The following is a 15483-nucleotide window of genomic DNA, read 5'->3' as shown; positions in this document are numbered from 1 at the left end:
GAAGGGAGTACAGCACTGATAAGTCTTGGTTTGTTCAAGGCTTTAACTGCAGCCTTTTTTTATAGATGTTATGACATCATTGTCAAGGTACTGTAGAGGAAACTTCCAATATGTGGTTTAGAGCCAAAACACTGCAAGTTAATGCTGACAATGCCAAAATGAAACAAATTTGTGACAGGTTTTTCATATTCATTTTTAGAACATCATAGTCAGGACAAGGAATAGGTAGAATGTGATCAGAAATGTTGAGACCCAAATTCAACATGAAGCAGGGCAATGACTGCCTGTGAAGCCTATGGAATGCAGTTATAATGACGCTAAAATTCAAGATATCAGAGTAAAAATGCCCCTGTATGAGGTTTTTTCTCATATTTATATCATATGATATGGTTAAGCAATATCACGAGTAAAAAGCACAATATCACAAAATGACATAAGTGTCATTTTTTTATCATTAGTATTCATAAGTTACAGTTCATTTTCTGAGAACTATCAGATTGGACTTCGTTCAGAGGGAGAGGAGAGATCACGCATCATGTTAGTTTTCTTTATTTTACAAAAAGCACAACATTTTGTTTTTACTCTGAGTGTACACAAATAAAAGAAGACATTCTATAGTTTCAATTGATATATTACTTATGTCTCTATGACAAGAAATGACGGAGTATTTTAAGTCTGTTTTGCTGCAATGTGAAAAAAAATCCTGCAAAACGCGCCGGCGCGTTTTCAGACCTCAGGGAGTTAAATGATCTTTTGGGGGTCATTTCTCATCCAAATTGATGTCTTATTAATTATATATATATATACACACACACACACACACACACACACACACACACAAACACACACCCACACACATATATTTTAATGCAGTCAGTCGTAATCCATTTCTTTATTTCTTGCAGTCATGCCTTCACCGCAGCACTTTGATGGTCGTGCCATGGTGTCGTGGAATGACCCTGATATCACCATCGCTGTGCCCTGGTACATCGGCCTAATGTTCCGCACCAGACAGACCAGTGGAACCACAACCCTAATGCAGGTCAACGCTGGCGACACGTCTCAAATCAACCTTCTGGTAAGTGTACAAATGTTACACAGGCTATGCTTATTTGATGCAAATTAACGCCATGTCTTAATCAGCCAACTGTACCATAATTAATTTTGAATAATTTGAATTTGAAATAATTAATGTTGACCCATTTCCTCTAAGATAAGGGACAAGTACGTGCGGTTTGAAGTGCTTCTGGGAGAGCAGAAAGTGGCCACGCTGGATTTCCCAGAGGTCCGAGTGAATGATGGGGAATGGCATCACCTCCTTGTGGAGCTGAGGAGTAGCAAAGATGGGAAGGACACCAAGTACGTGGCACAGGTGTTCCTGGACTACGACATGTTCACGGTCAGTTCTGTGGTATACCGTCTTAACAAGTTCTTAAGATGTGAAACCTGTTTACTGACGTCCTGCGTGTTTTACAGAAGTCAACAGAGATCGGAAATGAACTGCCTGGACTCAAGCTGAGGAGTCTGTTCATTGGCGGACTTCAGGGACTGAGTAACAGCGTCCAGCAGGGCTTTCAGGGATGCATGCAGGTGAGAAGCCTCTTTTTTTAGCACTCAATATGTGTATTTGTCAGATACATAAAATGTGTATTGTGTTGTCAGACATGTTTTAATATGTAATTTATTCCTGAATTTTCAGCATCGTTACTCCAGTCTTCAGTGTCACATGATCTTTTAGAAATCATTCTAATATGCTGATTTGGGCTCAAGAAACATTTCTTATTATTATCAATGTTGAAAGCAGTTGTGCTGCTTAATACTTTTGTTGAAGCCTTGTTACATTTTTATTCATGATTCTTTGATGAAAAGGAAGTTTATACAAAAACAGCATAACAGTATTTTTGATCCTTGCTGAATAAAAGTATTGTTTTAAAAAAAAAAATTGTACTTACCCCACACGTTTGTACGGAAGAGGATTAGGGCCAAGCGATAATAAAAAAATAAAACCATCTCAAGATTAAAGTTGTTACATTTAGAGAAAAAACTCGTTACATTTCGAGAAAAAAGTCTAAATAAAATGTTGAGAATAAACTCATTAAATTACAAGAAAAAACTTGTTAAATTTCGAGAAAAAAGTCGAGATAAAATGTTGAGAATAAAGTCATTAAATTACGAGAAAAAAGTCGTTAAATTACGAGAACAAATCCATTAAATTATGAGAAAAATGTCGTTAAATTTCAAGAAAAAATTTCAGATAAAATGTTGAGAATAAACTCATTAAATTATGAGAATAAAGTCATTAAATTACGAGAAAATAGTCGTTAAATTATGAGAACAAATTCGTAATTTAACGAATGCGTTCTCGTAATTTTTTTCTCATAATTTAACGAGTTTATTCTCAACATTTTATCTCAACTTTTTTCTCGTAATTTAACGAGTTTATTCTCAACATTTTATCTCGACTTTTTTCTCGAAATTTAACGACTTTTTTCTCCTAATTTAACGAGTTTATTCTCAACATTTTATCTCGACTTTTTTCTCGAAATTTAACGACTTTTTTCTCATAATTTAATGACTTTATTCTCAACATTTTATCTCGACTTTTTCCTCGAAATGTAATGAGTTTTTTCTCGTAATTTAACAAGTTTATTCTCGTAATTTAACGAGTTTATTCTCAACATTTTATCTCGACTTTTTTCTCGAAATTTAACGACTTTTTTCTCATAATTTAATGACTTTATTCTCAACATTTTATCTCGACTTTTTTCTCGAACTTTAACAAGCTATTTTTCTCGTAATTTAACGAGTTTATTCTCAACATTTTATCTCGACTTTTTTCTCGAAATTTAACGAGTTTTTTCTCGAAATTTTATCTCGACTTTTTTCTCGAAATTTATCGACTTTTTTCTCCTAATTTAACGAGTTTATTCTCAACATTTTATCTCGACTTTTTTCTCGTAATTTAACGAGTTTATTCTCAACATTTTATCTCGACTTTTTTCTCGAAATTTAACGACTTTTTTCTCCTAATTTAACGAGTTTATTCTCAACATTTTATCTCGACTTTTTTCTCGAAATTTAACGACTTTTTTCTCATAATTTAATGACTTTATTCTCAACATTTTATCTCGACTTTTTCCTCGAAATGTAATGAGTTTTTTCTTGTAATTTAACAAGTTTATTCTCGTAATTTAACGAGTTTATTCTCAACATTTTATCTCGACTTTTTTCTCGAAATTTAACGACTTTTTTCTCATAATTTAATGACTTTATTCTCAACATTTTATCTCGACTTTTTTCTCGAACTTTAACAAGCTATTTTTCTCGTAATTTAACGAGTTTATTCTCAACATTTTATCTCGACTTTTTTCTCGAAATTTTAACGAGTTTTTTCTCGAAATTTTATCTCGACTTTTTTCTCGAAATTTATCGACTTTTTTCTCCTAATTTAACGAGTTTATTCTCAACATTTTATCTCGACTTTTTTCTCGAACTTTAACAAGCTATTTTTCTCGTAATTTAACGAGTTTATTCTCAACATTTTATCTCGACTTTTTTCTCGAAATTTAACGACTTTTTTCTCCTAATTTAACGAGTTTATTCTCAACATTTTATCTCGACTTTTTTCTCGAAATTTAACGACTTTTTTCTCATAATTTAATGACTTTATTCTCAACATTTTATCTCGACTTTTTTCTCGAAATTTAATGAGTTTTTTCTCGTAATTTAACAAGTTTATTCTCGTAATTTAACGAGTTTATTCTCAACATTTTATCTCAACTTTTTTCTCGAAATTTAACGACTTTTTTCTCATAATTTAATGACTTTATTCTCAACATTTTATCTCGACTTTTTTCTCGAACTTTAACAAGCTATTTTTCTCGTAATTTAACGAGATTATTCTCAACATTTTATCTCGACTTTTTTCTCGAAATTTAACGAGTTTTTTCTCGAAATTTAACAACTTTAATCTCAAGATGGTTTTATTTTTTTATTATTGCTTGGCCCTAATCCTCTTCCGTACGTTTGAATGGTAGTGTAAACATATAAATCTCACCAGAGCCTGTGTGATTATGAATTTGATTTGTAATTCTGAACAAAACTGTCTGAAGTTTAAGTGTAAGGTGACTGACTCTACGTAAACGTGTCACAGGGGGTCAGGATGGGGGAGACCGCCACCAACACAGCTAACATCAACATGCAGCAGGCGCTAAAGATCCACGTGGAGGAAGGCTGTGATATGGCCAACCCCTGCGACTCCAACATCTGCCCCGAGAACAGCGACTGCACAGACGACTGGAACGCACACACCTGCGCCTGTGACCCTGGTACTGACACGTGCATCACATTCCCTGCGATTGTACAGATGCCTCGGATTTGAGTTCATCAAATTCTTTCTCTCTTTCTGTCGCTCACAGGTTTCTTTGGCAAAGACTGTGTTGATGCATGTCATCTGAACCCGTGTGAGCATTTGTCCACGTGTGTTCGTAAGCCGAGCTCCTCTCACGGCTACACATGCGAGTGCAGTCAGGACTACTATGGACAGTACTGTGAAAACAAGTAAGTCTGCATACCAGATAAGACCAGGCTGGTTTATTCCAGGTGGTTTTGGAATAGCTGGTGGGCCAGCATATCCATGCTGTTAAATAAAACAGCATGACTAGACTTTCTAATGAGGCAGGTTAACCAAAGAATCTTGCTGGTTAAGCTAATTAAATGGTTAGTTCACCCAAAAATTTAAATTCTGTCATGATTTACTCACTCTCACGCCAATCCAAACCCATAAAATATTTGTTCATCTTTTGAAACACAAATAAGGATATTTTTAATATTCTCTTATCATTTTTGTCCATGGTTAGACTTTATTTCGATGGTCCACTTTAGACATTCTTCTAACTATAAGAACCTTTGCAGCTACATGTCAACTAACTCTCATTAGAGTTTGCAAAGTTACTTATAAGTGAAGTGAAGTAAAGGCCATGTATGGTAGGCCATACTCAGAATTTGTCCTCTGCATTTATCCCATCTAAGTTAATGCACACACATTAGGAGTAGATGAGCGTCTTTTTCATGCTCAAGCGCTGAGAGCTCGGCGTTTTTTACTGGTCGCCTCGAGTTGAAGAATGTTCAACTTTGAGTAAAACGCTGCGCTCATCACTGTCACTTTTTAGCCAGCCGTCCAATCAGAGTGGAGGAGGGGCGGGACAAATACAACACCGACCAACTGTCACAACATTCTTGCTGTACAAAGACATTAACAAACAGAGAACGAAACAAAATGGATGAGAAATTAATATTGCTGGTCTCCGAACATACATAGCAAGCAATTTCACATTGTGTCAACATTTTTAGTCTGAAACAAATTACCTGCAAAATCAGTTATAAGTAACAGTGCCGCGGATATTCCGTATCATAGCAACAAAGCGTCTCAACGGAAAAATAAGCGCTGTGCTGCAGAATCGCTCTCAAGCGCTCACAGACGGGCGTTTTAAGCAGAGCGCCTAGCGTTTTCAGCTGGCTAAAAACGCTCTGGTGGACACACGGCCTTAGGCCACGACTGCTGTAGTCAGTAATGTCATAATGTCATAGTCAGGAGAATATCTGTTGGGGAGCATCAAAATAAAGTGTTAGCATATATTAAGCAGACAGTCTAAATACTCTAATGAGAGTTAGTTGACATGTAGTCGCAAAGTTACTTGTAGTTGGTAGAATGTCTAAAGTGGACCATCAAAATACAGTGTTTTTTACTGTCAACAGACATTTTTTAATGTTCGTTTTAACGTATGTGCGTTGATAAGTGTTTTTATTTGAATAAAATCCTAAATTAAATCATATAAAGCAATTTACCCTTCACCAGGAGTTTGATTGACAGGCGATCTAACCACTCATAATGGCGAATCAGCCATTTTGTCCAACAAAGCAGTCAGGAGTTAGCAGATTAACGTAGGTGGACATGAACTTGAAAAATGGTGTGTACTGACATCTTTCCACAATTGAAACAACATTCCTTCTGATGTTCATTCATGTTTATTTGATGCTATAAATGAACTAGTAGGAAGAGATGATCGTTTTACGAGCCACTTGAGCTGAGGCACTACAGCGATTTGTCACGACACATTAAAGAGCCACAAAATGGTGTTTTATTGTTTAAATTTCTTTAAAAATGAAAAAATTCAAAATTTGAGACTTCGTTTAATATCATAAGTAACCTGCTCTGCCTTGTCTGTCAACACGTTGTCAGTGTCCTCTTTGCTCCGCCATGTATTTTTCACTGCGTGAGAACATGTGTGGCGTGAGATCGGCATGGCTTGTCGGACATAGCAACAGTAACTAAAGGGGGCGGGTCTTTGCGAAGGGTCAATTGTGTTTCTTCAGAAGAATTTAGATTAAACTGCTTGATTAATATGGATTACTTTTATGATGGCTTTATGATCCTTTGAAGCTTGTGTCAATTTTCAGTGAATTGACAAAAATGATGATAGAATCTTTACTTTTGTTCTGAAGATGAAAATCTTACCGTTTTTAGAACATTATGTGGATGAGTAAATGATGACAGAATTTTTATTTTTGAGTGAGCAATATCTTTAAACTTATTATGGCAGACTAAACTGGTCTTTTTAACCGAGTTAAAAGGTCGAATGATTCTAAGAATGGAGAGGAACAGTTCCGGTTATATTTCCGCTTGAGCCTGGTACAGCATGGCATGCTTATAAACCGTTCTCGGCCTGGAATTCTCAGTGCAGTTAGCTAACTGTGATGAACCGTGCTGGTAGAATGCGTGTAGTGATGTCACCACTCAGGATCAGTGACTTATCTGTTTGCCTGGCTACTAGTTTCTCTGTTTGAGCAAAGTTAATGCAAGTTAATAATAAAAATTAAAAGAAATATCTGACCATCCTCCATAATGCGGTTGCTATTTATATCACATAAACTCTTGCATTACCAAGGCAAAAACTGACGCATTTGTATTACATTCCAAAGAGCTCCATTATCAGTCCCAGTGTAGAAAATAAATCCATACCGGCTGAGCCGGATCAGCACGGAATGGAACAGTTAAGCAACTCTGGACCAGAGGACTAGTAGCAATAGCAATTAAACTGATTGACTAGTGTAGTAGTGTTACCAAGTTTGGGCTAGTTTTGCCACGGGTTGTTTTTCATGTCTGCGGTTTGAAGCGACTCAATTTAGCCCTTGGAATGCGAATTTTACCAGGGGAAGCATGACAAAAATGTGGATTTTACCCCGTGGAAAGCGATTTTTACTGGGAGAACCCCCCGAAATACGATTGGGCTAGTTTTGGGCTAGTTTTGAGTAGCAATTGGGCAGGTTTTGTTGTGAAAACCTAGCAACCCTGTAGTGTAGTATGTCTGACAAGGTTGGTTTTTGTAGGGAAGTCTTCCCATCTAACAGGAAACCTTCTCAGAACATTCTGGCAAGGTTCTCTCAAAGTTATGAACAAATGTTCTTCCAGTAACTTTAATAGAATTTTCGTTCATAGTTATCTGGTCTTTAATAGTGCTCTCAAAATGTTATTTATATATTGTTCATGAAACATTTCTACTTAGTACTTGTTTCAAAACATTTGTAAATTGATTAAAAGGAATGTTTCCTTAATGTTTTCACTAACCTTCACATAAACAAGAAAAAGCGTTTTTTAAAATGTGACTTTTTGAACGTTCCAAATTTCCAAAACTTAATGGGAACATATTTTTGTTAGCTGGGTTGCTAGTCAAACCTTTTGTTCGTGTTTGAACTGGTCAATAATATTATGCAGTCCTGTCTACTAATAGATCTTGCATGGCACATTTCAGGGTTTTGAAAACCTAATCAGGGTTTATATTGCGATAATGACTGGCTGACCGTACATTATAGCTTATTTCACTTCAGGATGGATATTAAGCTGTTTCTGAATGGAATTGAAACACTGCATTGAGTTTTTACACTGTTTTTTTTAACTGTAACACATTGAGATTTCTGAAGTGCTACATTTCTTAGAGTAGCGCAAAACTGAAAAACTGAAAATCTGGAAATCGAATTCGTGCAGTGTAAATGATTTGCATTATGGAAGTCATCTTCATTCCAGTGGTTTGTGTGTGTGCGTGGGTGTGGGTGTGGGTGTGTCTGTCACTGTGTTGGCTCTTCTCCACAATGCGGGGGAAAACAACACAATACACCCTGTCACAAGTCTGCACAAGATCTGCGGAATTGTTACCTTTCCTTTTATTTTCATATTTAATCTGCTAAAGCCTCTGATCAGCAATGAATTCCTGTCTCAGCAGTCACAAATGGGACGTCTTTGTCTTTGCTTCCTCTCTCACTCTGTTGACATGACTGTCCTCTATTAGATTAAGACCCAAACACGCTGCTAGCACCTGATGCCGAGTTAATAAGCACCATGCGGCCCTGCAGTCTGCACTTTTTAAGGAGAGAATTGCAGAGAAGGAATGTTTCCTCACCCTCAGTGTCCTGAAATAATTCAACAATGGAAATGTTCTGACCTCCACCTGACCTTCTACTGGGCACTATTGAGTTTCTTTTCAGCACAGAATTTAGCAATAAAACATTTGCAATATCTTGGAACTATAACATTAGCACACATAATAGCACACACTTGACAAATTGCAAATGGTGGTCCCGTGTAGTATAGTGTAGTATGGAATAGTATAGAATGCTTTTTCACAAGATGTAATATAAGTCTAAGGTGTCCCCTGAATGTGTCTGCGAAGTTTCAGTTCAAAATACCCCATAGATTTTTTTAAATCATTTTTTAACTGCCTATTTTGGGGCATCATTAAATATGCGCCGATTCAGCGTGCTTCCCCTTTAAACACTCGCGCTCTCCGCCCCCTCCCGAGCTCTCGACTCTATAATACATTGCATAAACAAAGTTCACACAGCTAATATAACCCTCAAAATGGATCTTTACAAAGTGTTCGTCATGCAGCATACCCGATTATGTAAGTATGGTATTTAATTGGATGTTTACATTTAATTCTGAATGAGTTTGAGGCTATGCTCCGTGGCTAAAGCTAACATTACACACTGTTGGAGAGTTTTATAAAGAATGAAGTTGTGTTTATGAATTATACAGACTGCAAGAGTTTAATAATGAAAATAACGACGGCTCTGTCTCAGTGAATACAGTAAGAAACGATGGTAACTTTAACCACATTTAACAGTACATTAGCAAAATGCTAATGAAACATTTAGAAAGACAGTTTACAAATATCACTAAAAATATCATGTAATCATGGATCATGTCAGTTATTATTGCTCCATCTGCCATTTTTCGCTATTGTCCTTGCTTGCTTACCTAGTCTGATGATTCAGCTGTGCACAGATCCAGACGTTAATACTGGCTGCCCTTGTGTAATGCCTTGACATGGGCTGGTATATGCAAATATTGGGGGCGTACATATTAATGATCCCGACTGTTTCGTCACAGTCGGTGTTATGTTGAGATTTGCCTGTTCTTCTGAGGTCTTTTAAACAAATGAGATTTACACAAGTAGGAGGAAACAATGGTGTTTGAGACTCACTGTATGTCGTTTCCATGTACTGAACTCTTGTTATTTAACTATGCCAAGATAAATTCAATTTTCAATTCTAGGGCACCTTTAATGTTACCATGAAAGCATACCAATATGCTAAATTATTAACATGACTCAGGCTTGTCCAATTTAGCTTAATTTGCCTATAGCTTCTACCAAGTAACAGATTAATTTGCATTAAATACACTGACTTTGATCTTTCAACAACACTGAATATGGCAAGCATTTCTCCTCTTATTTATAAGCTGATAAGCCTCTTTATTTTGCTATTCCAGTTATGCATGATTATATAGTTCATTGCATTTTATTATTTGCATTTTGCATTTTGTTTTCCCCTGCTGACCCACCAAAGTTTTAGAGTATGTTTGGTAACTGTGGCTTTTCTAAATCGCCTGCTTTATGTGTAAAGTGCAGGATAAACATACACCTGTAGAAAAGTCCTCGGCCACCCAAGAAAATTATGATAAAATTTGTTTACTTGGACAGTTGGTCGATTTTTTTTCTTGTACAAACAAGCACAAGCCTGTTTCTCATCATTTTCCTGTCTTCAGTGTTGTGTTATTACTTATCGTCTGAAGTCTGCCAACCTGCACATCTAATCTTTTGATCCCTGCACCATGACAAATCCTGCCAGTGATTGATGGAAAGGGTTTTATTTGATGGTTGATCTGCTTTGATGCATTGGTGCTGTGGGTGTGAGAGTGTTGAGATGATGCAGGTTACAGTTTATAACCTTTGTCAATGATGTCACTTAAAAAAACACACATTTGAAAAACTTAAACTGTCCAATAAAATGCAGTATATCCAAATTTGAGCTGGGGGAGGTGGGGGGGTTCAGAGGAACTGCTTCAGTACTATCTTACAGCAAACCACAGTATTTAAATGTTGAGCAAGCAATCTCATTGGCTGCTGGATTTTGAAAATGTAATACAAAGTAAAATTAGGCATAAAATGAAGGAGAAACATTTCTGCAGAATAGGTCCTCACCATTTTTTTTTTATATAGTTTAAAGGGTTAGTTCACCCAAAAATGAAAATAATGTAATTTATTACTCACCCTCATGTTATTACTCACCTTCGTTAATCTTCGGAACGCAAATTAAGATATTTTTGTTGAAATCCGATGGCTCAGTGAGGCCTGCATAGCCAGCAATGACATTTCCTCTCTCAAGATCCATTAATGTACTAAAATCATATTTAAATCAGTTCATGTGAGTACAGTGGTTCAATATTAATATTATAAAGCGACGAGAATATTTTTGGTGCGCCAAAAAAACAAAATAAAGACTTACATAGTGATGGCCGATTTCAAAACACTGCTTCAGGAAGCTTCGGAGCGTTATGAATCAGCATGTCAAATCAGCAGTTCGGAGCTCCAGAGTCACATGATTTCAGCAGTTTGGCTGTTTGACATGCTGATTCATAACGCTCCGAAGCTTCCTGAAGCAGTGTTTTGAAATCGGCCATCACTATATAAGTCATTATTTTATTTTTTTGGCGCACCAAAAATATGGCATGAAGGTGAGTAATAAATGACTTTTATTAATTTATTAATTTATTACAAATTATTATTCCGATAATATAACTTGTAATGAAAAACATTTTACTATGTTACAAAAGAATGGATGCATTTTCATTAGTGGTCTCAGACTTTTTGGACCCCACTGTAAATGAATGTCTTTTCTGCACATAGGGTGGAGAAACCATGTCCTCGTGGATGGTGGGGCAGCCCCATGTGCGGTCCTTGCGACTGTGATGTCAGCAAAGGCTTCAACCCTGACTGCAACAAGACTACTGGAGAATGTCGCTGCAAGGTATGAAGATGAGATTTTCTTTTTACAAAATGTACCCAAAGTGGTCTGAGCCTTTCAGTCTGGACTTTATGTTTGCTATCCAATATTACAAAATTTCATAATGTCATAAAACGTCCCTTGACTATCGTTACAAAGTATCTCTTTCACACAGGACAACTACTATCGACCGAAAGACAGCAACACCTGTTTCCCCTGTGACTGCTTCCATTTGGGCGCCAATTCACGCACCTGCGACCCAGAGACGGGTCAGTGTCCCTGCAAGGCGGGCGTGATTGGACGCCAGTGCAACCGCTGTGACAACCCCTTCTCTGAAGTGACCAGCACGGGCTGTGAGGGTACGTACTCTTACTGAGTTTCCCACTTTGAGTTTAAAACAAAGATGTGGTAAAGTGCATCTACACTAATGAAGTTCTAAGTGTTCCATATCTTTTACCCTTCAGTTGTGTATGAGGGCTGCCCAAAAGCCTTTGATGCTGGAATCTGGTGGCCCAGGACCAGTTTTGGACGTCCAGTTGCCATGAATTGCCCCAAGGGATCTATTGGTGAGTGCTGCTAGCCTTGTTACTGTGATGAATTGACAATGACTATCTAAATACATACAGTATCTTACAAAAGTGAGTACACCCCTCACATTTCAGCAACCATTTTAGTATATCTTCTCAAGAGACAATACTATAGAAATGAAATTTGTATATATTTTAGATTAGTCAATGTGCTGCTTGTATATTAGTACAGATTTACTGTCTTCTGAAAATAACTCAACATACAGCCATTATTGTCTAAATAACTGGCAATAAAAGTGAGTACACCCTAAGTGAACATGTCAAAACTGTGTCCAAAGTGTCACTATTTTGTGTGAGCACCATTGTTATCTAGCACTGCCTCAATCCTCCTGGGCATGGAATTCACCAGAGCTGCACAGGTTGTTGCTGGGATCCTCTTCCACTTCTCCATAATAACATCACGGAGCTGGTGGATGTTAGACACATGGCGCTTCTTCACCTTCCACTTGAGGATGCCCCATAGGTGCTCAATAGGGTTCAGGTCTGGAGACATACTTGGCCACTCCTTCACCTTCACCTTCCTCAGCAAGGCAGTTATCATCTTGGCGGTGTGTTTGGGGTCATTATCTGCCCAGTTTCTGAAGGGATGGCATCATGTTCTGCTTCAGAATGTCACAGAACATGTTGGAATCCATGTTTCCCTCAATGAAGCGCAGTTCCCCAGTCCCAGCAGCACTCATGCAACCCCCAGACCATGATGCTACCACCACCATGCTTGACTGTAGGCAAGACACAATTTTCTTGGTACTTCTCACCACTGTGTCGCCACACATGCTGGACACCATCTGAGTCAAATAAGTTTATCTTAGTCTCATCAGACCACAGGACATGGTTCCAGTAATTCATGCTCTTGGACATGTTGTCTTCAGCAAACTGTTTGCAGGCTTTCTTGTGAGCCAGCTTCAGAGAAGTCTTCTTTCTGGGACGACAGCCATGCAAACCGACTTGTTGCAGTGTGCGGCGTATGGTCTGAGCACTGACAAGCTGACCTTCCGCTTCTGCAACCTCTAAAGCAATGCTGGCAGCACTCATGCGTCTGTTTTTTGAAGCCAGCTTGTGCACCTGACACACAGCACGAGGACTCAACTTCTTTGATCGACCCTTGCAAGGCCTGTTCCGAGTGGAAACCGTCTTGGAAAACCTCTGTATGACCCTGGCCACTGTGTTGTAACTCAGTTTCATGGTGTTACCGATCTTCTTATAGCCTAGGCCATCTTTGTGGAGAGCAACAATTCTAATTCTCAAATCCTCAGAGAGTTCTTTGCCATGAGGTGCCATGTTGAACATCCAGTGATCAGGATGAGAGGATTGTACTCAAAGCACCAAATTTTAACTGCTCTAATACAAGATATGCAAATTTGTATGGTCCTATCAAGCAGAAAAAAACATGAACATGATGAATAGACATGTGGCTTTGCATGGTTAAAAAACGTAGAGCTGTTATTACTTAGGGTGTACTCACTTTTGTTGCCAGCTATTTAGACAATCGTGGCTGTATTTTATTTTCAGAAGACAGTAAATCTATACTGCTATACAAGCAGCACATTGACTACTCTAAAATATATCCAAGTTTCATTTCTATAGTATTATCCCTTGAGAAGATTGTTGCTGAAATGTGAAGGGTGTACTCACTTTCATGAGATACTGCATATCTATCTATATATATATATATATATATATATATATATATATAAAGATACATTTTTCCAAAGTGACTTACTTTGCATTCAAGGTAAAAATTGTATCAGATTATTTCCTGGGAATCAAACTCATGACCTTGGCATTATAGATATACAGTCATTATTAAATTATTCAGACACCTTGAAAATTTCATTCATTATTACAGTTTATTCACTATAGTTTAAAAAAATAGTAATAAAATATGACAAGATCTCAGAGGTAAACTGTGTCAAAAAGAAAAAAATCTTAATTATGTCAGATAACACTTAAGCAAAACATGGTCAGGTCAAAGTGTCTGAATAATTTTTGGTCCCAAATGTTTATCAGTTTTACTGGTCCACTGTATGAAGAATTTTTGCTATCTTCATTTACATAAATGAACTATAGTGTCCTGCACCCATTAGTAAAAATATATCAAAAATTATATCTAGTGTCTGAATAATTTTTGGTTTGACTGTGTGTATCATAAATGTCATAATACTGTATGTGTGTGTGTGTGTGTGTGTGTATTTATATATATATATATATATATATATATATATATATATATATATATATATATATATATATATATATATATATATATATATATATATATATATAAAAAGCAAATGTTAGTGTATAGAGTGTACAAATGTTTTTTTTTTTTTTTTTTTAATAACATACATTTTTGAATCATGAATATTATGACATTTCTTGGAGTTTTACCATTTGACAGCCTGAAACCATTCCATAAAAAAAATAAATAGACATTGAAGGGAAATAACAGTCTGAATCTTGTGAAAATGTGAAAATGCCAGTGTTTTCAGTGGTTTTCTGTCAGTTGGCACTGGGAACCCACCCCCTCCACCCCCCTTTTGACATTAACCAGCCCTGTTAACAAAGAACTCTCATTGGCAGAACTATGCAGTTAGATCTTTTCATTGGTCGGGTAACCGAATGTTAATGAGGCCTTGTCTCTTGAGAGAGCTGGTTGGCAAACACAAAGTATTGAGGGACATGGCTTGGCAGTGCTTGTATAAAGACACATTTACCAAAGTGCTTGTTGGAACGAGGTCTTGGTTTGAGAAACTTCTGAAACTGTACTTTCAGTAAAAGCATTTAATATTTTTGTAATGTATTTTTTATTAAAATGTATTTTATTTGTGATATTATTAATCTTTTTTTTTTTTTTTTACTTACTTACTTTAGGCACTGCTGTCAGACACTGCAATGATGAGAAAGGCTGGCTGCCCCCTGAACTCTTCAACTGTACCACCATCACATTCTCCCACCTTAAAAAACTGGTACATCTAGCTGTTTTAATAATAATACATCAATTATAACTGAAAAGTTCATATTATTGTGGCCATTATGGAAAAAGCTCCTTAATTTACCTCTCTATCTCCCTTTCTCTTGTTCATATCCCACCTCTTTTGGTCAGAATGAGGAGTTGCATCGTAATGAATCCACAATGGATGGGCAGAAATCAAAGGACATCGCTCGCATGTTACAGAACGCCACTGACCAGACCAGCTCCTTCTATGGCAACGACATAAAGACAACCTACCAGCTCATTTCCTGGATCCTACACTATGAGAGCCAGCAACAGGGCTTTAACCTGGCCGCCATGCGTGACGCCAAATTTAACGAGGTTGGATTTACTCCTTCATCTCTACTGTTCTCTCAATATAATCTGCTTCAGTTCTAATAAGACAAGCATCACTGTTACTATTGCTCACACATCCAGTTTAGGGTTACATATCTGAACAAACTTAACTATTTAACTTCATCACTCTCCCACACTGTTTTTGCTACAGGTATTATACATCAAATGAAACTTTTTGAGGAAACACGAGCAGAACGAATTTTTGTGTAAATCGTTCATAAAGCCGTT

The 15483-nt window shown here is 37.0% G+C and overlaps 1 protein-coding gene across 1 annotated transcript in view; it reads left to right on the top strand.

Moving 5' to 3' along the window:
- The window catches only part of celsr1a (cadherin EGF LAG seven-pass G-type receptor 1a), a 123768-nt gene that overhangs the window by 86231 nt on the left and 22054 nt on the right, over positions 1-15483 (top strand). The window contains 10 exon segments of the mRNA XM_048155011.1: positions 906-1078; positions 1214-1399; positions 1477-1590; positions 4154-4328; positions 4419-4560; positions 11244-11364; positions 11516-11699; positions 11805-11906; positions 14799-14893; positions 15031-15240. Of these exon segments, the coding sequence (XP_048010968.1) occupies positions 906-1078; positions 1214-1399; positions 1477-1590; positions 4154-4328; positions 4419-4560; positions 11244-11364; positions 11516-11699; positions 11805-11906; positions 14799-14893; positions 15031-15240 (1502 nt within the window).

Source organism: Megalobrama amblycephala, linkage group LG14 (assembly GCF_018812025.1).
Source record: "Megalobrama amblycephala isolate DHTTF-2021 linkage group LG14, ASM1881202v1, whole genome shotgun sequence".
Classification (NCBI taxonomy): Eukaryota; Metazoa; Chordata; class Actinopteri; order Cypriniformes; family Xenocyprididae; genus Megalobrama; species Megalobrama amblycephala.
This window is presented reverse-complemented; position numbering and strand designations above follow the sequence as displayed.